The 23,742-nt window shown below is 38.2% G+C and overlaps 1 protein-coding gene across 4 annotated transcripts in view; it reads left to right on the top strand.

Annotated features, from left to right (window-relative positions):
* SLC5A12 (solute carrier family 5 member 12) overlaps nucleotides 1–23,742 on the top strand; it is a 45,984-nt gene that overhangs the window by 7,333 nt on the left and 14,909 nt on the right. The window contains exons 2-9 of one of the 4 annotated variants that reach the window (XM_004016352.6): nucleotides 2,366–2,431; nucleotides 3,661–3,712; nucleotides 5,334–5,401; nucleotides 9,812–9,966; nucleotides 10,087–10,227; nucleotides 15,352–15,481; nucleotides 16,357–16,445; nucleotides 21,824–21,936. In XM_004016352.6, coding sequence (XP_004016401.3) covers nucleotides 2,366–2,431; nucleotides 3,661–3,712; nucleotides 5,334–5,401; nucleotides 9,812–9,966; nucleotides 10,087–10,227; nucleotides 15,352–15,481; nucleotides 16,357–16,445; nucleotides 21,824–21,936 — 814 coding nt within the window. Of the gene's footprint in view, nucleotides 1–2,365; nucleotides 2,432–3,660; nucleotides 3,713–5,333; nucleotides 5,402–9,811; nucleotides 9,967–10,086; nucleotides 10,228–15,351; nucleotides 15,482–16,356; nucleotides 16,446–21,823; nucleotides 21,941–23,742 lie in introns of all 4 variants that reach the window. The other 3 variants (XM_042233297.2, XM_042233298.2, XM_042233299.2) reach the window with 3 other exon arrangements.

Here is a 23,742-nt window from a genome sequence, read left to right as displayed (position 1 = left end):
GGTTTAATCAAAATAATTTTTTCTTAAATTAGATAACAATTATTACCAATTAAAAATTACTACCAAGAATTACTACTAAGATATTGAATCCTCAACTATTTGCTACTTTTAACAATTATTTTGTTCATTCAATGCATGTTTATTGTGCACTGGAGTTCAAATACTAGTGCCTTCTAGAGCAGGAATTCTAGGAATTCAGGAATACCTTTGGTGACCCCCAACAGTAAATCAGATACATCTATTTAGTATGTTCATAACTCCCTGTAGCCTTTCTTCTAGTACATACCATCACTGTAGCTTTACTGCTATAAATTTAGCAGTCTCCTCCTTTCATCTGTAAAGTCCTTTGGGTCATGAACTATATAATATTTGCTATCATTATAGGTCAGAATGCAATATGGAAGACAAGGGATAAATATTTGTTAAATGAATACATGAAAGATGAAGATAAAGCGAAAAAATTGGACACTGTTACATGCACGAGGGAAAATAAGTGGTAGACTGGAAGATGCATACACCTCCCTCCAAAAACGGTCTTCCCAGTGCTCAGTAGTAAAGGAGCCACCTGCCAAGCAGAGGATACTGATTCTATCCTTGGGTCTGGGATATTCCCTGGAAGAGCAAATAGCAACCCACTCCAGTATTCTTGCCTGGGAAATCCCATGAACCAAGGAACCTGACAGGCTACAGTCCATGCTGACACAAAAAATCAGACACAATTTAGCAGCTAAACTACCACCACTACTCTCCAAAAGGGATAATAAATGTCCTAATGCCAAGAATCTGTAACTATTACATTATATGATTTTAAAAAAGAGATCCTTGCAAAACTGATTAAATTAAGAATCTTGAGATAGAGGGACTATCCCGACTTAACCAGGCAGGCCTTAAGTACAATCATATTTATAAAAGGGAAGCAGAGGAACACTTGTCAGACAAAGAGAAAGCAATGTGACCACAGAGGCAGAAACTGGAGTGATGACGTTAGAAGTTAAGGAATGCCTACAGCCACCAAAACTCTTAAGAGGCAAGAAGTAGATTCTTCCCTAAGACCTCCAGAGGGAGCAGAGCCCAGGCAACACCTTGGTTTTGGTCCAGTGAAATTGATTTTGAATTTCTGACTTCCAGAACTGTAAGAAAACACATTTCTGTTGTTTAAAGTCACCAAATTTGTGGTAGTTTGTTACAGTGGCTATAGGAAATGAATACTGTGAAATATGTGATGTGTGCACACAGGCATGCTCAATCAAGTCCAACTCTTTGCAGCCCATGGACTGTAGTCAGTCAGGCTCCTCCGTCCATGGGGTTTTCCAGGCAAGGATATTGAAGTGGGTTGCTATTTCCTTTTCTAGAGGTCTTCCCAACCCAGGGATTGAACCCACATCTCTTGCATCTCCTATATTGGCAGGTGGATTCTTTACCACTGTGCCACCTGGGAAGCCTATAAAATATGGGAATCCAACACTAAAATCCAAGGTAGCTGTTTATCAAGTGCTAAAGAAGCTTAGTATAATTGCCTAAAGAGTTCAGAGGGGAAAGTATGAGTAGGAACAGGAATGGCAATCAGGCTCTCGTTTTTGAAAGATGACTAATAATTGGTGAATTTTGAGGGCTAGGGGTGAGGGGAGGCTCTCTTGCACTGAAAAATCTTCCTACACAGAAGAGAAATCTGCAGAGTACAAAGCATGCTGGCTGAACAATACATAGTGATTTTATGTACACAGTAAATCAGGTGAGGGCAAGTGATGTTGAAAGTGGAAGGGTGTGGATCAGATCGTAGAGGGTTTAGAATGGAGAGCCTGAATGTGTGTTATGTTTTGTCAGTGATAGAGAATCACTGAAACCTTTGAGGAAAAGTGTGATGTGACCAGTGTTCTGCTTTAGGAGAATCAATGTGGCAGGTGTGTGGTTGGTAGAATGGGTGGGCACGATTTGGAGTGAGCTTAGAGAGCTCAGATAGAGCGTTACTGCATTGATCTGTGCAAGAGGTAAGGAAGGCCTGAGCTGAATCTAGGGGCAGTGTGGCTAGAAAATGAAATAATGGCTTTAGTACATCTAGTAGGAAGAGCCCTGGGGAGAGAACCAGGAGACCTTTTAATTGAAGCAATAATAATTTAAAAATTTAAAAAAGTATTTATCTTCTCTGACCATCACGTGAAATTTGAGCAAAAACTGAGCTTTAATACATCTTTGACTTTAAACAATCCAAATTTCTCTCCCTTTCTTTCAATTTCAAACACGGTAAAATCATGTTATAAAGCTAAGCATTAAACTCAGAGAAATACCAAGAAAAAGCAAACCTTGTTAGCAGCCTTTAAATAAAACTTGCTGATTTTTTGCATGTCCTTCTCTCTTTTCTTTCTAGTACTTACAACTACGATTCAACAAACCAGTTCGCTATGCAGCCACAGTCATCTACATTGTGCAAACGGTAAGGAGGAAGGGCTGCTGCAGAGGTGGGTTGTGGGGTGGCAGGAATGGATTTGTTTATTTCAAGAAGCAATTAACACAGTTAAAGGAAAGATTCAACCCTAAGAAGAAACTACTGTCTTCCGAGGATAGCGCTTTCAAAATATGTGATTTTATAGAGGGATTTCCACATTTCATAGACTTCATGTATCTGTATAAATAATGCCAAATACATATCATAAACCACCAAAGGAGCAAAAAAGCATTTTCTTAAATTTATTGTGAACTCTTATTTAACTGGTACAAGTTGCTTTTGATATGAAATGGTCTGGTAACTGTTTTTTGTTTTGTTTTGTTTTGCTAGTTTAGCTGTGTTGAATCAGAAATGCTCACTGGTTCAACACAGAAATGGGTTAGTTTCTGAAAATTAGTTTAAAACTATACTCTCAAACCAATACTCCCACATCCCCTTTTGGACTCTTCTCCTACCTCCTTGGTTCTAGGGTATCCTCTTGCTGCCCACAGCTGCCTGTGGGATAGCTTCGATGCATTTCAATGACTCACCGAGAACTTTCTACTATAAGATAACCTTCTTCCATTTCTAAATTAAAACTTCCATCAGTGACCTTAGGATTTAAGGGCAAGAAAACATGGAAAACAATGCTCCTTAACCTGTCCATGGTTATTTGCCTTTTAAAACTCTCACATGGATCTCTAAATGGTGAAATTTCATTCAAAACTATATGGGACCAGACCCACTTCTGTCAGTGTAGTGGCCTCCAGTTCTGGAAGTCTGAAGATATGCCCGTAAAGGAGGTCGCCTGTGTTGCTAGTTTTCCCTGCAAGGTGCTCCCCTCTTAGATTATTCCATCTCTGCTCTAAAGCCTATGTTTCAGCAAACTGCTAACATGTGTTTGTGTCACGGTGATATATGTATAATGGGCAGTGGAAGGGTGAGTCGAACACTGAACCTTATTTTCATATCCTTCAGAAATGCACCAGCTGTAGCCATAAAATCTCAAAATGTATAGCCATTTTAAAACTCCAACAGCCTTCCTCTATCTCATGCTTATTATCCTTTTTGCAAATTAGTTACAGTTGCCGAGGACTTCAAAATGAGAGTGTGAGGGAATGAAATGTTTGGAACAAGTTGAAGAAAGTGTAGTGCTAAGGTCGTAAGGAAATTTTTAGGAAGGTTTCCTTCCCATGTCGCTCTTCTCACTGTTCACCTGATTCTTGTCCCTCCACCAGATTCTCTACACGGGAGTGGTGGTGTACGCTCCTGCTCTGGCCCTCAATCAAGGTAAGTTAGCCACACTCTCTTGTGCTTTCCACCATTTTTATACCTGTGTTGCTATCTTGAGAAATGTATGCACAAAATCTTGTTGGGAAGACATTCCTGTGGTTAGAATACTGTGAATTACTGTAGTTGTCACAACACAAAGCTCTGAAAGTTGAACATAGAAAATAACGTGAATAATGAGTTATTTGGCTTTATCCACGTGGTTTCAAACATCCAATTTGATTGTCATTCGTTTTCTAATCACTGAAGTAATGACAAATTTTTTTTTGAGGTTTGGTTGATTTACAACACTGTATTAGATTCAGGTGTACATCAAAGTCAGTTTTATGTATATTTTTCGAGCTATTTTCCATTATATGTTACTATAAGATACAGAATATGGTTCCCTGTGCTAAATCTTTGTTGTTTATCTTTTTCAATTTTTTTCATGTATAGCAGTTTATAAATAGTATTAGAAATCCTGTGGATGTGTGTTAGTCACTCAGTTGTGCCCTGCTCTTTGTGACCCCATGGACTGTAGCTCACCAGGCTCCTCTATCCATGGGATTCTCTAGTCAAGAATACTGGAATGGATTGCCATTCCCTTCTCCAGGGGATCTTCCCAACCCAAGGATCAAACCTGGGTCTCCTGGATTGCAGGCAGATTCTTTCCCATCTGAGCTACCATTTATCCCTACTCTCTCTCTCTCCCCTTTGGTAACCATAAGTTGACAGTTTTGTGTTCTATACAAACAATGTAAATAAGGTCATCTATAACATATGGTTCTTTCTCAGTAATCTCATGAAGAGGATACTCTGGATACATGAGTAACAGGTGTTGGTAGTAATTATTTAAGATTTACACTTGACCTTGTTGAAAGAATAGAATCCCAGGGGGAAAAAAAGGAAAGAAAAATCAAAAGCAAAAGAAATTTCATAATGATATCTATAATTTTAGAAGTCCTCAATATTCAATTTAATTGTGTTATGTGCTCATACTGAAAAATATTTATTCACAGTCATTGTTGAGGTGGGTTGAAAGTATGTAGACTTTGTTAAGAAATGCAAATAATAAAATGTTTGGTGCAAAGATTGGACTAACTAACTTTTTAAAGAAAAACAAACAAATAAACAAATAATTGGTACAGAGATTGGGAACTCCAGAATCTTAAGAGAAAAATTTGGCTTATAACATTACATGAAAATTATGAACTGGGTTGCTGCTGCTCAGCCATTTTCATTGTGTCTAACTCTGCAACCCTATGGACTGTAACTCACCAGGCTCCTCTGTCCTTGGGATTCCCCAGGCAAGAATACTGGAGTGGGTTGCCATGCCCTCCTCCAGGGAATCTCCCCAGCCCAGGGATGGAATCCATGTCTCCTGTGTCTCCTGTACTGCAGGTGGATTCTTCACTGCTGAACCACTGGGGAAGTCCCACGGACTGGACTGAGTTACAATAATATAATAAAATAATCTTTATCAGACGTGATAAAATTTAATTTAATTTTATCACCTCTAATTTGATTTTAATTTGCCCACAAAGAATACAGACAAGAATATTGTGACTTTTTTCTCATAAAGTTTGTTCTTTTACTGTCCTTAAAGGAACTTCTTTCAATTTTTTGTTTTCTCTTTTTGTAGTGACTGGGTTTGATCTCTGGGGCTCTGTGTTTGCAACAGGAATCGTTTGCACATTCTACTGTACCCTGGTATGTATCTAGCTGTGAAAAAGTATTTAGCACTACTTCGTAATATGGGATAAGGGCAAATTTCCAACAACAAAGCATTTAAGTATAGCAGAAATTGCTATTTCTCAATTAAATAGAAATATGCTGCCTTATCTGTAACAGTTTTCTGAGGAAGGTGCTCTTGTTTTATTTAAAATCCTTTTCCATATCAACCATTAGTAGAATTTGAGCTCTGGGCCTATTTGAGAGAGCCATGACTAAAAGAAGATTTAATGACAGAATATCTCCCTGCAATGCAGACTCGGTTTCCATCCCTGCAGGAGGGTGTGGCTACCCATTCTAGTATTCTTGCCTAGAGAATCCCATGGACAGCTAAATTGAGTCTGCATTGCAGGCAGATTCTTTATCGTCTGAGCCACCAGGGAAGCCATATTGGTACTATCCATTCAGTTCAGTTCAGTCGCTGAACTGTTCAGTCTCTCAGTTGTGACCGACTCTTGGCGACCCCACGGACTGCAGCATGCCAGGCCTCCCTGTCCATCACCAACTCCCGGAGTTTACTCAACCTCATGTCCATTGAGTCAATGATGCTATCCAACCATCTCATCCTCTGTTGTCCCTTTCTTCTCCTGCCCTCGATCTTTCCCAGCATCAGGGTCTTTTCCGATGAGTCAGTTCTTCACATCAGGTGGCCAAAGTATTGGAGTTTCAGCTTCAACATCAATCCTTCCAATGAATATTCAGGACTGATTTCCTTTAGGATGGACTGGTTGGATCTCCTTGTATTGGTCTTATATATGGAGCTTATAAGTAACTAGTTAAGAATATGGCAATGGTTCCCAGATAGTTGGATTGTCTTCCCCCTTTATAGAGAAAAATAAAGTAATTGATATATTATCATATAGTATTTTGATATAGCATACTGTCCATGCATTTTGGCCTTGTGTGCATATCACCTACTTTTTAAAAACATATGTTATGATAATATACAATTTAAAAATGTTCCTATCTCTTTTTCATACCTGTAAATCCCATCTTTTCTTTACACTGCAAAGTTTCGTCTTATTTCTTTTCCCATTCCATTCTCACTACCATACTTCTGTTCCAGACACACATCTCCTTTTATTGTCGTTCAGTCCCTAAGTCACGTCTAACTCTTTGCAAATCCATAGAGTACAGCACAGCAGGCTTCCTTTGCCTTCGCTATCTCCTGGAGCTTGGTCAAATTTGTGTCCATTGAGATGGTGATGCTATCTAACTATCATCCTGAACTTCCCAGGTGGTGCAGTGGTGAAGCGTCCACCTACCAAGCAGAAGACAGATTCCATCCCTGGGTTGAGAAGATCCCCTGGACAAGGAAATGGCAACCCATTCCAATATTCTTGCCCAGAAAATCCCAGGACAGAGGAGCCTGGAGGGCTACACTCCATGAGGCTGCAGAAAGTTAGACACGACTGAGCATACACACATCCCCTACCTAAATTAGAAATGGGCTTCTACTTCGTACATGTCTGGCCATACTTAACAGATCAGTGGCTTCGAAGTATTTGCCTGTAGGAAGATAACCAGATGCATTGCCAGGGACAGGAAAGGCAGACTTCTTAGCAACAGTAATGGAAGCCAGAGCAGTGAAACAATATCTTTAAAACACTGGAAGAAACAATTGTCAATTATAATTGTGTATTCAGCAAAACTATCTTTCAGCACAACTATCAACTGTCAAGAACTAAGACAAATTACCATTAACATATCTTCCCCAGAGAATAACCTAAAGGAAGTGTTGTAGGAAGAAATAAAATTCTCTGGATTTTGATGGAAAAAATGACAAAAATATAATAATGAACATTTAGTAAGTCTAGTCAAACAATTTTTGGTGCTTAATGACAATAATAATTTTATAGTGTGGTATAATTTATATAATGTTAGATAATATAATTTATAATATTAAAATGTAATAACAATGATTATATGTGATTTAGGAATTAAGAAAAAGAATAATTTCATTTAGACATCAATAGCATGTAAATCAGGGAGAGAGCACTTAGATTTAAAGATGCTTTAATCCTTGAATTGTTGGAGATTAAGACATTTTAAAAACTTAGACTTTGGGAGAATGACATTCTAACATGTATACTATCATGTGAATTGAATCGCCAGTCTATGTCTGACGCAGGATGCAGCATGCTTGGGGCTGGTGCATGGGGATGACCCAGAAAGATGTTATGGGGAGGGAGGTGGGAGGGGAGTTCATGTTTGGGAATGCATGTAAGAATTAAAGATTTTAAAATTTTAAAAATAAAAATAAAAAATAAAAAAAAAAATAAATGAAAAAAAATAAATAAATAAAATAAAAACTTAGACTTTAAATGAAAAACCCATGGCAAAATTTCAAGGGGACCCATTTAAATAAAACAGTCAAATTAGAAAAAGGAAATTAAAACAAAGTGAAAAAATAAAAAACACCCTCAGCTGATTTAAGCGAAAGGAAAATATATATATAGAAAAAGTAGAACAAATAGCAAAAAGATGTCAGAAACAAGTCTGGATATTTTAAAAATCACAATAAATAAAAATAAGCTAAATGTACTACCTCTTAATTGATTTTAGTGCCTCCCTCCAGCCTGCATACCTCTGTCAGCCTAATCTTCTTCAAACATGCATCTCTTCATGCCACTTGACTGACCTAATTCTCTCTTTGCTTTGCATTGTTCACAGGATAAAGTGTAAGCTTCTTAGACTAGTGTTGAAAATCTTTCTGTCTGTGAGTCAGTCTGCCCAATTTGATTTATCCTCACCACACCTCTATTCCATCCTCTCTGGCCAGGCTGCAGGTCTTCAAAGTCTCACCAAAACAATGGCTCATCTATCTAGCACTTGCTCATATTGCAATCTCTTTACTCTGATAATCCCATGGATGAATAGCGTAGCTAAGATAATCAGTGGACAGTGGAAGATATTTTAAAAATAATAATAAGAAAGAATTCCTGCCATCCAGGAGTTTGCAATCTAGTGAGGTAAACAGTCGGCAACATAAAACAAAACAGGCTGATTCAATACCTAAGTGACACTCGAGATACAATCAGGATTATATATGAGTGGCATGTGGGTAGGTGTGTTTCTTGCTATATAAAGGAGTCATAAAAATCAGAGAAGTTTTCATGCTAGCTATAATCTGCCTTTTGATGCCCATTTGATAAAGTGGTTTGTTCTCTTGCCCCAGGTCTAGCTTAAGTCCAGGTTTATACATACTGTTGCATAACCCATGCCAAATAGCCTCTGAAAGGATGTCTTTGGCATTGGGCTTTGTATCACCAAAATCTGATATTTTGATTTGGATTTGGAAGGGTTTTATCGCCTTTAAATAAAATCAAAATACCACTATTTAGGAGGAGTAAGTAAGAGACTGAATATCCTTCCAGTCAGAAATTGAATAGAATATGCAAATACAATGTATCTGGAAGGGACTTTTATGTCTATTTTTTAAACTCATTTTAATTTTAATTACACAAGAAATGATGAGACAAATCCAATGTCTTCTTTCTTCTCAAGATAAAGATGAAACCTGTCATCTTTTCATAGAAGTTCTTGACACTCTGGAGGAGTAACTGAGGATAATAATTCTATTTTTCAGTGTTAAAAATATCACATCCTTTCATTCCCATAGTGCTTATTCATTTTCAAAGTACTTTAAAAATATATCATTTCATTTAATCTTTCCTAGTTTGCGCATTCCACCTTCGCCATGGTCCTAAAAGATTCTCCAGCAGCCTCTTTCTTTCCTCATTTCTTCTTGCCCACATAGTTCCAACTAGAATTATACATTTGAGTCACCTGGGGGGGCTTTCAGAAACACTTAGAACTATCCCAACCCAGACCTCAATTTATTCTGAATTCCTGGGAATGGGGCTCAGACATTGTTTTTTGTTTGTGTGCTTTTAAATTCCCCAAGTGACTCTAAAGAGGATCCAGATTTGATAACAACTGCTCTAACCACTTGCTTAATCACCCTCTCCTGAAATCTACTGTTAGAGTCACCCTCCTGACACTCTGGTTTGTTCATCTCACTATTTGATCTTCCTCCAGCTCTTGAAACACTTTTCTCCATGAATGTATGAGATCTATCATTCCTTTCTAGTTCTTTTCTTTTTTTTCAGTAGCCTACCATCTCAGTTTCCCCAAATTTATTCACTAACTTTACAAAAATAAACCTCAAGTTGTACAAGCCAGACCCAGATGATTATCCTCAATAAACGTGGCACATAAAAGGTGTTCAGTGACTGTGAAAGGAAGGAAGAAGGAAATAATGAAAGGAAGGAAGAGAGGGAGGAAAAAGACAGAAAGAAAGATGTCTAGCAGATAGCAAAGAGGTTGTGCAGAAATGGAAGAGTTTGAGTCTTCCTAAAGAACTCACATCCATTCTCTTCATTTCAGGGAGGATTAAAAGCAGTAGTGTGGACCGATGCATTTCAGATGGTTGTCATGATCGTGGGCTTCTTAACGGTTCTCATTCAAGGATCAACCCATGCTGGTGGATTACACAGTGTATTAGAAAAAGCGGAAAATGGATCTCGATTAAATATATTTGAGTATGTCCAATGCTACTTTTTCTTGTTTTATAAAGATTTAGCTGTATGACCTCATCAACTAAAATAATATTTGGGTATCAAAGGAATGTGTTTGCTCACTCATTTCTCTCTGCTTCATAGCTTTGATGTAGATCCTCTCAGGAGGCACACTTTTTGGACAATCTCAGTGGGAGGAACCTTTACATGGCTTGGGATCTATGGAGTTAATCAGTCGACCATCCAGCGATGCATCTCTTGCAAAACAGAAAGGCATGCCAAGCTGTAAGTTATTAATAAACATTTTTATGTTTTCTGCCTTCTTGGGTATTTTAATACTTTGAGTGTGTATATAAGTGTGTAAAAGAGAGAATAAAGTGAAGATTCGTTTAACCCTTTCAATAATTTTTTGAGGCAGGCATGACCATTCCCTTCTCCACAAGGAAGTGGCAGGGCTGGGATTTGAGCTTTTTTTGGTTTGCCTTTGCTCACTATCACTTGTTGCTTTCATTTTTTTTTTTTTCAGAAATTACTAGGTTAATTAGGTGCTGTGGGAGACAAAGCAAAGATAAGGAGCACCTATGTTTTACTTACAGTTTCGGTGATGAGTTGGTTCTCATCACTATTTCCATTCACCATGTGGTCTTTTCTAACTAGCATTTTTATTTTGATGGATTTACCATAAAAGTTTCCAAGGAGGTTAAGAGAATAAAACACAAGGGAATGAGGCAGTCATAACAGGACTTTAGTGGCTCCAGCTCCTGCCAGGATACTCAATAACCAGTTTTACCAGACTGCTTACTCTGAAGAACACCACAAAAAAAAAAAAAAAAAAATGAAGAACACCACAGAGTCACAACTTGTTAAGCCTTTTTTAAACCATGCAAGTCATCCCACTCTTGAGAGTGGAGACCAAATGAAGTTATACACTGTTTTGTTTTGTTTTGTTTTGCAAAGCTGGACTAAATAAGCTAAAATTGCATTGAAAATAGGCATTTCATCCTCATTGCTGCTATCCAAAGTTCCAGCCTCTGCAGACTTGTCAGGATGCCCTTAACTTCTTTTGGAATGAGAAACAGTCTCTATAAATATTTCCACAGCTGATTATAAAGACTTTAAGTGCATAGTCTCTTATTTAGATGGAATAAAAGATGCAAGTAAATGATCATGGTTCAACATTTTGTGACTTGAATTACAAAAGGGAATATATTACTTATATAGTTCACGTACCCTCAGGAGGAAGAAGTGAATATGTTGCTTACTATTCTATCATTTCATATCTTATCACAATAAATAATATTAAGCTCTCTATGCATGTGATAATCACTTTATCAAATAGTTAAATTGCTTAAAATGTGAAAGTGAAGTCACTCAGTCATGTCTGACTCTTTGCGACCCCATGGACTGTAGCCCACCAAGCTCCTCTGTCCATGGGATTCTCCAGGCAAGAATACTGGAGTGGGTTGCCATTTCCTTCTTCAGGGGATCTTCCGACCCAGGGATCGAACCCAGGTCTCCCTGCGTTGCAGGCAGGCAGGGTTGCATTGCAGGCAGAAGCTTTAACCTCTGAGCCACCAGGGAAGCCCAAGATCAAATGTAATTTTGATCTTAAAATTCATATAAAATTAGAATTTATTTAAAATTCTGCATTAAAATAAACTAGAGGATATCTGATGGGGAAGAATCCTTAGATGAAATAAATAATAATTCTCTGTTAGAAAAAGGGTTTTTTTGGTCTTATGCGCTTGTGTTATACCATTTATTCTTGTGAACATGACCAATTTTTTCCTATTACTATAATAGTACCTAAAAGTTAGGAAATGTACTTTTTTCATCATATTCCCTACAAGTCTAAGAATGATGCTTTGTGCTTATTAAATATTTATTACTTATTTAATAAAACAATGCTTCAAGAAGGTGATGCTTATATATGTGAGTGTATGAGCATATAAACTGATACATATATACATAGGAACTTTTATGTATGTGTGTGTGTGTGTGTGTGTGTAGGTGTGTGTGTGTGTAGTAGTGTATGTGTATACTCCTGCAAGTGTACTTGTGTTTGTGTATCTTTCAGTCTCATTTAGTGGACTGGTTTAAATTAAGCAATCCATTCATAATAGTTTCTTGGAATTTGTTACATTAGTATTTGATGCATATGAAAACTGTCAGAAGAGGAGAGATATTCATAAAGGAAGAAATATGTATAATTTCCTAAGCATTTAAGATCACCATTCTTGGTTTGACCCATCCCCACTCCCATGGAGGGACCAGAACTATGGTAGGAATTTTGTTAGAATAAGGAAAAATGAACAAATAAAAACTGTATTTAGAAAATAAGTACCTGTAACAATCTAAGCTGATTTCATTGATACCATCCACGGGTGAGAAATCAGCCCAAGTGGTCAGTAAAAGTGCAAGTAGCTGGAGGGGAGATTGCTAGAGTAGGGATCTACTGGGACCCTCATTTGTCACAGAACTTGAGCATCAAGGCCACCACTGGGGCACCTGAATACCGCTCAGAGCCAGCTGCCAGCAGACTCTGACCTAGAAGGCTCTATAGAATGTTGATCACAAGTACCACTTCCATTCAATTATCTGATATGACTAACAGTCCATCAGGGCTAAACCTATGCATCATTGGTAGGCAAAAGTACATTCAGAAAGTTCATACTGAATGTGGCTGTAAGTGAAAACCAAAAGTGACCCATTATAAATGAATTTAATTGCATGGTCAGAATTCTGATTACTTACAAAAGACACTTTCATCTTAAGCTAGATCTTCTTCACATCAGGAATAGTATCACTTACTGAGTCATCTTAGATGTTCTCCCTGGAAACTTCCTTGGACTCTTGTTTCTAGACTTCCATTTACATTTCAGGACTGCTGGTAGGAGATAGTGCTGTGAGGGCAGGAGAAGCTGGTGCAGGTTACCAGGTCCCTTCCCACCACCACTCATCTCCCAGCTAAGATGAGCATGTCCACATGTAGTCGCTTTTGTTCCATTCTCACTGACTTTATTTTCTTTGTATCTCTTATCATATATAAAAACACCTTGTTTATTTTGCTTTGGTGATTATTCCCTGCCTCCAGTGGGTTCTGGGTTGTCCCCTACTATGTCCTCAGTGCCTAGAAGAACCTGGTACATAATGATGCCTAATAAGTATTTTCTGAATGAATCAACAAAATGGCTTAGGTTTCAAATAGGAGAATAAGCCTTGCAGGGAGTTAAATTATATCTCTAGTGAAAAAATGGGTTTCCCAGGTGGTGCAGAGGTAAGGAATCCACCTGCCCATTGCTGAAGTTGCAGGAGACACAGGTTCAGTCCCTGAGTCAGCAAGATCCCCTAGAGAAGGGCATGACAACCCACTCCAGTATTCTTGCCTGGAAAATCCCATGGACAGAAGAGCCTGGCTACAGTCCATGGGATCACAAAGAGTCGGACATGACTGAGCAGGCACGCACATCTAGACTCAGTGTGAGGCCAGCCAAATTTCAAATCTTCCCTGATGTCATGGTCTTGTGCAACTTGGAAAAGAATTTCCAGACATGAAGCAGAATGAGAGGAGAATAGTTCATTAGAGCAGAAGATACTGTTAGAACAGTGGGCCGGCTCAAGGGAGAGTTGAGGCTTTTGTGGCTAGTAGCCAATTTTTAGAGCTTCAAGACAAAGAAAACTCCTGCTGGAAGGGTGGCAGTAGATTATTTGTTAGGGTGCTATAGTGAGGTAATAGAGTGGGTATTTTTACCTAATATGGGATCAGGGAGTTGGCAGATTTAGATTAGGAGAGCTCATGGCAATGGCTGCTATGGAGCCTAGTCAGTTACAGAGCTGACCTTAGTGCAGGTCCCACGTCTGTGGCCTTGGTACAAGGCCTTACACCTATGTCCAGGGCATATGGCTCCACACCTGAGATTTAGAAAATGTGTGATATTTTGACTTTCAAAAGACAGTATGAATACAAAATAGCCATAGGATACTACAAATGCATGCAAACTGAAGTTAAGCAGAATTTTGTATAATTTAAAAGAATAAAAAAGAATTGCTTCCAAAGAAATAGGGAAAATGACTTTAGGTTTGTCATACTTTATATTGCCTTTTAAAAAACTGAACTTTAAATTTCATCTGACTTAATCCCTAAAGTGAATATTGCCAGAATGTGTCTACTTCTACGTTTATCTCATCATCCCTCTGGGGGAAAAAAGATGTTAAAATATAAGTTGGCTTTTTGACAGTTTCATGAATTGAAAGAGGGCAAATTATTTGAAGTTATATAATATAAGTGATTGATACATGAAATTTCACCCAAGGAATTAGACCTGGCCCATATTTGAGGCTTTGCAGAAAACCTCTCAATTTCAAAAGCCTTACAGAAAAACTCTCTAATTCAAAAACCCATAAAAAATCTACCTCGTTTAAATTTCATAATCAGACTAAAAATGTAACATTCCCAAATAAAAATGAGAAAAATACAAAATGCAATGATTCTTTTAAATTGTGATATAATCGACATAATATTATGGGGCTTCCCCGGTGGATCAGTGGTAAAAAATCTGCCTTCAATGCAGGAGCCACAGGAGACGCAGGTTCAGTCCCTGGCTTGGGAAGATCATCTGGAAGAGGACATGGCACCCCACTCCAGTGTTCTTGCCTGGAAAATCCCATGGACAGAGGAGCCTGGTGGGCTACAGTCCATAGCGTTTCAGAGTTGGACACGACTGAAGTGACTCAGGAAGCGCATAATACTATATTCGTTTCAGGTGTATAGCATAGTGACTTGATATCAGAATATATAGATTTCTGAAGGCTAGAGAATTTTATTTTATAGCAAAAAGGCCCTCCAAATTTTGTCTTGATTCTTTGGTAATGGCCTTATTGACTTAGAAAAATGCACAATGTGACAGATACAATTTAAATTTCATTTGGGGCAAAAAACGAGAACTGAAGCCCAGAAGATAGCACCTCAGATAGCTCTGAGAAACTGCTCCAAAGAGGCAGGGGGGAAAGGTCAGTACATTTGTGATTTTGGTGAAGAAAGAATACATGCAGTCAAGCACATGTTGTTCCAGAAGGTTTCTAACTAGTCTTGTGAAGCTTTTGCTAGTTACTAGGAACAGTCATCACCAAGAAGAATTTTAATGCTTTTCTAGATATAAGGAGATATAAAAATTGAGCTCATAAAATTAGCTGCTTAAAATAGCTAACTATCTGAAGACCTGTCCTGCCAGTCTTTCCTGAACACAGAGTGCCTCATTTCTGCTCTCCAACCTAAACTCCTTTCAGGATGTGTTGAAAATCAGCAGCTGCAGCAGCTCATGTTTTAATGCCATGGCAAGTGCCAAACTGTAGTTGACAACATCGCCACATTGTAGTATGACATAGAGTCTACCGTGTGTTCTTTCCTAGAGCCTTGTACTTCAACTTGCTAGGTCTCTGGATCATTCTGCTATGTGCAGTCTTTTCTGGTTTAACCATGTATGCGCACTTCAAAGACTGTGATCCTTGGACTTCGGGCATCATCTCAGCCCCAGACCAGGTATGTGCTCCCTTGGGGCCAGCTGAAATGAGCGTGCTTCTGGCCTTCACTAGATAATATTGAGCCTTTCTCTTTTTCTAACTGGACCTCTAGCTATTTCCCAAACCCCACGATTTGATTTCTTTCCTCTCCTCTTGGATGATATTGTCACAGACCAGGATCTATAGTGTTCACTCTCTCCTCCTACATGTTAAACTGTCCCACTGTGTCTTGTGGGAGTTCCTCTCCCACAAATCTGGCTCCAGAGTAGAACCATAATACCTAGATTCCCTGAAGACCTGTTTTAAGCACTTGTTTTTATGGCTTGATTTCTATCATTAAAGTAAACAGGCAAGAAAATGGCACACATTGAAAACATTTAAAAAATTGAAGGTTTCTGAACATTCTAAAGTTCATACAGTGGGTTTTCCTAATATGACTGTCTGCTTCCTACCTCTTCTCCTACCCTACAGCTGGACCTCAGGTCCATGGAAATTGGATGGATCATAACTTCATTTGCTGGCATTTAAAAACCATAGTCAATGAAAACTTCTTTATTATTACTTTCTTTTTTTCCCCCACATCCTTTTGCTAAAAAGCTACAATACATGCTCAGATGCTTAGTCTTGCCCAACTATTTATGACCCCATGGACTGTCACCCACCAGTCTCCACTGTCCATGGGATTCTCGCAGCAAGAATACTGGAGTGATGTACTATTTCCTCCTCCAGGGGATCTTCCCACCCCAGGGATAGAATTCGTGTCTCTTACATCTCCTGGGTTGGCAGGCAGATTCTTTACCACTAGCACCACACAGGAAGCCCCCCAAATCCCACATTTCAGACATTCCTGATGAGACCACTCACCTGTCCCATCTCGTCTTGCCTCCTCTTCAGCTGATGCCATACTTCGTCATGGAGTTATTTTCCACGATGCCTGGACTTCCAGGACTTTTCGTGGCTTGTGCCTTCAGTGGAACTTTGAGGTTAGTGTATTGATAACACTTGTCAATAGTGTTCTGATAATGAGGATGGTAATAACAAAGCAACAAGGATGACAAGAGTATTAGTGGTACCCACCGCCAGTATCACTGAGTACTCACTGTGTATCAGCTGCCTGCTGAATGCTTTATATGTATCTGCTCATCAATTGTCAAACAGTATATGAGACCGAAATGACTCATTATCTTCTGCTGACAGACAAGGAAACTGAAAATTTAGCAAGGTAGACAACTTACCTATGATAAGAAAGTAAACTGCAGATGCGGTGTGTAAACCTAGGCCTGCTCTTGCACTAGATCTCTCTGTTTATTTTCTCAGCCTCTTCTGGAGCTCACTGCCCCCATGGTTTCACATCACTTTCCCACAAGGCAGCTCTGTTTGCTGGCATTTCTCATTCAGCTGCAGTATATTCTTCCAGATCTCTCTTTTGCAATCCATTCTATACATCTTCAATAACACACAGCTAAGAACATCCATTTCCAAAATGTAGACATTACTATAAATTCAAAATTATTCACACGTTTACTCTGACAGATATGTTAAAAGGCTTATACTATGCCAGGCACAGCTGGTGACCGTGGGGATGCTACAGACAAGATTGGCTTAAATGTTGCCCTTAAATAGAGTTTGCATTCTAGTAAACATGAGGAGAAGGCAATGGCATCCCACTCCAGTACTCTTGCCTGGAAAATCCCATGGACGGAGGAGCCTGGTAGGCTGCAGTCCATGGGGTTGCTAGGAGTCGGACATGACTGAGCAATTTCACTTTCACTTTTCACTTTCCTGCATTGGAGAAGGAAATGGCAACCCACTCCAGTGTTCTTGCCTGGAGAATTCCAGGGACGGGCGAGCCTGATGGGCTGCCGTCTATGGGGTCACACAGAGTCAGACACGACTGAAGCGACTTAGCAGCAGCAGCAGCAAACATGGGAGATGGACAATATATAACTAAACAGTAACAAAAAACAAGATATTGTTTGATGATGACAAATAGTATAAAGGAAATGACAGAGTGATAGCATAGACAGAGGTTAGGTTTGGGAGCTCTATTTTTGAGAGGGTCTTTAGTGAACTTCTATTTAAGTGTATGACATTTGTGTTGAGATCTAAAGAGTGTGAAGATCACAAACAGAATTTTTGCAGGCAGCGAGGAGGACAAATACCAAAGCCCCAAGGACATAATCTGTATGAAACAGTTCAGGATCAACGAGAGGAGTTGAAGCTTAAGGAATGAAGAGGAGAGCAAATGAGGAGAAATTGGAAGAGGCAAGCAAGCATCAGATCAGGAAAGTTTTTATGAAAGACTGAAGAGCTTTCGTTGCACATTATATAGGAAGGCACTGGAAAGTTTGAAGCAGGGAAGTTTGAGTGAGTGATGTCATACCGCTGAAGACTGTCTTCTTTGTGAAGGGAAGGGGCGATCACAAAAGGGGGAGTGGTGAGAGCCAGTGATTGTAAGGAGACTTTTGCCTTAATCCAGGTGAGGCACGACAGTCACATGGAGAATGGTGGGGGCAAGGGTGTTGGGAAAAATGAACTAAAACAATAAGCCAGCATCACTTTTTTAGATTCCACATATAAGTGATACCATATGGCATTTGTCTTTGTCTGACTTGATTCATTTAGTATAATACAAATTGCCTTGAGCAGAAGTGGGGTTGGCTATCTTTCCATACCTTCACTGGCCATTTGTATTTCTTTTTCTGTGAAATGCCAGTTCATGTTCCCTATTACTTTTTTTTTTCTTTTGCGTTTTCTTCCATATATACGTATGGGAAAAGCTTATTGATATATATCTCATTTTTTCTCATTTGGCCTATATATATTTGCTTTATTAATATTTTTGAGTATATGGAGCTGCTATATCATATTAATTAATTTTTATATTATGACTTCTAGGTTTATATCATTCTTATGAAGGCTTCTCCATTCCATGCTTACAAATAATCATCCAGATATCATTCTAGTAAATTTATTGTCTTATTAAATGTTAAAATTATTAAATCATCTAGACTATACATGGGGTATATAAAGAAAAGAAGTGGAGTTTCTGACTTATTTTTCTGCTAAGATAGTAGCAAGTTATCTCATTATTTTTAGTGAAAAGTCACCTTTTCATCACTGACTTGAAATGCTACTTTTATTACATCCTACCTTCTTTAATATTTTTAAACGTTTCCTGGATTTTCTGTTATATTCCTTTGTTCTATTTGTGTACAGCTATGACGATGCTAATAATTCTAATGACTAAGCTTTAAAGAATGATTTTAAATATGTTAGCATAGTATATAGTATTTATTCATTACTTTTATAAAATTTCCCTTGATATCAGTTTTTTTTCTAATTATTTTCAGTCCATTCTATAGAAGTTGAATGTACTCAAGTTATAATATTTGCAAATACTTTTGAGTTCTTCTTTCCTAATAGCTACACGTCTATGTTCACTCTCATATAATCATGCTTTGAGAACAGTGATAAGAAAACTGAGGGATTATGGAAATCTTTGTTTTGTTATACACTCTAAAGGGAACTTCCCTGGTGGCTCAGATGGTAAAGTGTCTGCCTACAATGTGGAAGATCCAGGTTCAATCCCTGGGTTGGGAAGATCCCCTGGAGAAGGAAATGGCAACCCACTCCAGTACTCTTGCCTGGAAAATCCCATGGATGGAGGAGCCTGATGTGCTACAGTCCAAGGGGTCACAAAGAGTCAGACATGACTGAGCTACTTCACTTTTTCTTTAAAGGGAATGGTTCCTGGATATTACCAGTAAATATGATACCAAGTTTTGGTTTGAATGATATTATTTATTTGTATTTAATATACTTATATAAAACTAATAAAATCATAAATAAGAACAATAATGCATATATTTATTCTACTTTTAGGAAATATTTTTATCAGGGAGATATATGGAATTGTGATTACTATTGGCATTTTTGAAATGACTATTGTTTCTTTTCTAGCTTTTGACATATCAATGTTAGTATGCTTATGTATTTCCAAAATAGCAATATCTCTGAATTCACATAATGATTTTAGCTTGCTTATGGTGTAATTTTAATTTAGTGTTCTGCTGAATTATTTTTGCTACTATACTTCATAGGATTTTGCATCAGCAGTACACATGATGTTGTTCTGTGGTGTTAGTATTGGTATCTCAGGGAAACTAAGGAAGAAACAATGAACAGTAGAGGATCAATAATCATTAATAGGAATGACACATTAGCTTTCATTTGGTCCCTCCCTACAGAGCTTGATTTATTTATTCAATTTTCCTAAAGCTGACTCCATAATGGATCAATACAGTTGTCAACAGATTGATTCTCTCTTAAAAGAATGATTGATTCTTTTGATCTCAAATCCAAAAATTCCAAGAAAGAGATGTACTGGACAGTACATATTATAGAGAGATTTCTTTTGCTATAAGGTTAAGGAGGATGTCAGGTTAGAGAATGGGGAAGACAAGGGAAGGGGTAGAATAAAGAGATGGTGGTTTAGTGATAGGAAAGAAAAAAAGATTTTCACCATCTTGTACCAGTTTTAGAATCTGAGAAATTGACATATGGATAATATATCTGATTGCAAAAGCAGTCCGGCAGAGGTTCTGCAAATCTGATCCTTCTGGGGAAAATTGGCTTTTTGTTGCCTCCCTCCCAGTGGATTCAAGGGTAGAAAATAAACTCTAAAGCTTAAAGCTTTCAAATGATGGATTTTGAGCCATATATGTAGGGGGCATGGAAGCTTTTTTTTTTTTTTTTTGATCCTCTCCTTTCTTTATTTGACTTGTATGGAGCTGCAGATGGAAGAGGAATCTTCTAGGGGGCATACACTGTGCCTTGATTCTCAGGAAAAGGAGAAAGCTAAGCTAAAGTACTTGGAATTTCAATTTTAAGAAATGGGTCACAGAAAGTTTCTACTAACTGTATCTGTCATTAGGGAAAGAACTTTTAAATTTTGCACTAGATGGACCTGGAACCATCCCAACTGAAGTAAACTACAGCTAATAAATTAATAACAATACTATTATCTTGCATTACAGAAAAAAGGCAAAGTTTGAATTTTCTTCCCTGCTGTTGCCGTAGCTATAGCTTGTCTTCAAATGAGCATTGGAGGATAACAAAACAATTAGCTAATGGATAGCAATGGAAAACTTACAAAGAGCCTGCCGGGCTTTGTTCATTTGCTTGTTTCTTTTCCAGAACTTTTGTTTGTGCTTGTGATTTTGCATAACATGAATTTAATAAATATATCTATCCTACTAGCTAAAATATTCCTGGTCTGGATGAGAAATTTAATAAGTTTTCATGCTGTTCTACAAAGGAAACTCCAATTTTTTGGTTTTTCTGTCCATTAAGCAAATTTCGGGCTGTAAGACTGAACTTGGTTTGGAAAGTCAGAGAGAGAATACCAGAGCTTTTATGTGCTTTTGATCTTTGCCTATTTCTTAGTATTTTCTTTGTCTTTTTCTCCCTTATTAATTACATGCTAGTTACACTGGTGCTTCCTGTTGTTGGATGAAACAAGTTTTCCATCTGCAGGCATTTACTTAAATTTTTCTCTTTGTCCTAAAACATCTTATTCTGAATTTGCAAGAGTCCTTTTAGTACTTATCTTAACCACCACTGTCCATGGAATTCTCCAGGCAAGAGTTCTAGGGTGGGTTGCCATTCCCTTCTTTAGGGGATCTTCCAAACCTAGAGATCAAACCTGGGTCTCCCACATTGCAGACACTTCACCATCTGAGCCACCAGGAAGCCCTTCCTTAGAGAAAAATCCTAACTTCATTTCAGTTTAGGTCTCTGCAAGATATGCTTTCTTAACTCTGTTATTTTTCTTCATAACAGTGTAGTCAGCTGAATAATTGATTGTTAAATATCTATGCCACAACTAAAATGTAAGCTCTATGTCTTTCTGGCTCACCATTGTATGCCTAGTACTCAGAATGAACAGATGTATAAATGGTATGAATGAAAGAATGAATGAATGATATATTGTAGTGATTCCTGAATTAGGATAGTCACTACTTCCTGCCTCAAGTTTAACCTACACACACACACACACACACACACACAACCTCTCTGCTACTGCATGTTAGCTCATTTAAGGTCTAGGGAAATCAGTGGGAGTTAGAGAATGAAACCTTAGCTTCTTCACTGGAATTAGAGGAAGAAAGTGAAGAGCATTAAACACAGAAGCAGCTTTGGAGGGTGAGGCCCTGTAGTTCCCCTGGAGATCCAGAATAAGGACATATGTCTATCTGTTTTGTCTAGAGCCTTGCCTTGTCTATTTACCCTGGATGGCAGGGCAGGCTGGTCAGCTTTATTTAGTTTGGGCTATGTTCTCGCTTTTGTCTCCCTATAGCACCGTGGCTGCCAGCATCAATGCCTTAGCAACAGTGACCTTTGAGGATTTTGTCAAGAGCTGTTTTCCTCGTCTCTCTGACAAGCTGAGCACCTGGATCAGTAAAGGCTTATGTAGGTACAGCCGGTGGATCTTCTATTCCATATCATGAAATGTATATGCGGTACATGTCAAAATCCTGCACACTCCATTTAGTGCATGCTGACAGGCACAAGTGCACATGGAGATACAGGCGTAATCTCACATATAAATTCTTTTTTAAATTGGGGTATAGTTGCTTTACAATATTGTGTTAGTTTCTGTTGCACAACAAAGTGAATCACTATATATACACATATATCCTGTCCCTCTTGGACTTCCCATCCACCCCCAGCCCATCATCCCACCCATTTAAGTCACCATAGAGCACTGAGCTGAGCTCCCCATGCTATACAGGAGGGTCCCACTAGCTATCTATTTTGCACATGGTAATGTATATACCGGCTTCCCAGGTGGCACAGTGGTGAAGTATCTGCCTGCAGGGAAAAAAGAGATGCAGTTTCATCCCTGGGTGAAGAAGATCCCCTAGCATAGGAAATGGTAACACACTCCAGTGTTCTTGCCTGGAACATTCCATGGACAGAGGATCCTGATGGGCTACAGTCCATGGCGTTGCAAAGAGTCAGACAAGACTAAGTGACTGAACAACATATACACGTCGATCCCAGTCTCCCAATTCATCCCACCCTTCCGTTCTCACTCCCCCCACTATGCAACCTTCTAAGACTGAACCAGGAGGAAATAGAAAATATAAACAGATCAATCACAAGCAATAAAATTGAAACTGTGATTAAAAATCTTAAAATGTACAAAAGTCCACGACCGGATGACTTCACAGGTGAGTTCTATCATTCATTTAGAGAAGAGATAACACCCATCCTTCTCAAACTGTTTCCAAACAATCGTAGAGAAAGGAGTACTCCCAAGTTCTTTTTACGAGGCCAAGATCACCCTAATACCAAAATCAGACAATGATATCACAAAAAAAGTAAGTTGCAGACCAATAGAATTGATGAACATAGATGCTAAAATTCTCAATAGATGCTAGCAAACAGAATCACATATAAATTCTTACACTTCCAAAGATCCCAGGAAACCAGGAGGGTGTCAAGAAAGAATGACTGGCTAGCTTAGCTTTCACCAATCTTATATTTGACATTCTCCTGTGTTCATCCTACAGTCTAGGCTCATCACATCAACACCTCTTGATCATGCCATATATCGATCCTATTTGTTCCTCCAAAGACAAAGACATTTAGCTCACTGTGGCCAGTCAGCTTGTCTAATAAAGTCAAATTGTTTTCTAAAGAATCCTTTATTACCAAACTCACGGTAGCCTTAACTCAAAAGATAATTGCTCTTTGTTTAATCATATAATCACATTTTATATTTATAATCACTGTAGCACTTATATTGAATTACAGTTTTACAAAGTTTACTTCTTTTTAAGTATAAACAAATTATACACCTACTTACTATAGGAAATGTAAGTAATTTGGGGAAGTATATGTGCTTTTAAAATAAAATTATGTATAATTTTGTTCCTGGTTATTATTTTTCCTAGTATGCTATACTGAGCATCTTCCTGTGCCATTTAACGTATTCTTTGAGAACATGATTTTGAGTGGTTGCTTAATGTTTTACAGAATGACTCATTTTTACGCTATTAGTTTGAAGTTGGTTTTTTTTTTTTTTTGGTAACACTGTGATGAAATCCATATGCATAGTATTTTATTGTATCTTTAATTTTTTTTCCTTAGTCAGGAACTCCAGAAGAAAATTACCAGGTTGAATAAAATGCTATAGTTTTTTGTTTTCACTTGTTTTGTAAAGCACATATCTGACCATTGGCACAACTCTTGTTTATTCCCAAAATTTTA

This window comes from Ovis aries, chromosome 15, assembly GCF_016772045.2.
Source record: "Ovis aries strain OAR_USU_Benz2616 breed Rambouillet chromosome 15, ARS-UI_Ramb_v3.0, whole genome shotgun sequence".
Taxonomy (NCBI): Eukaryota; Metazoa; Chordata; class Mammalia; order Artiodactyla; family Bovidae; genus Ovis; species Ovis aries.
This window is presented reverse-complemented; position numbering and strand designations above follow the sequence as displayed.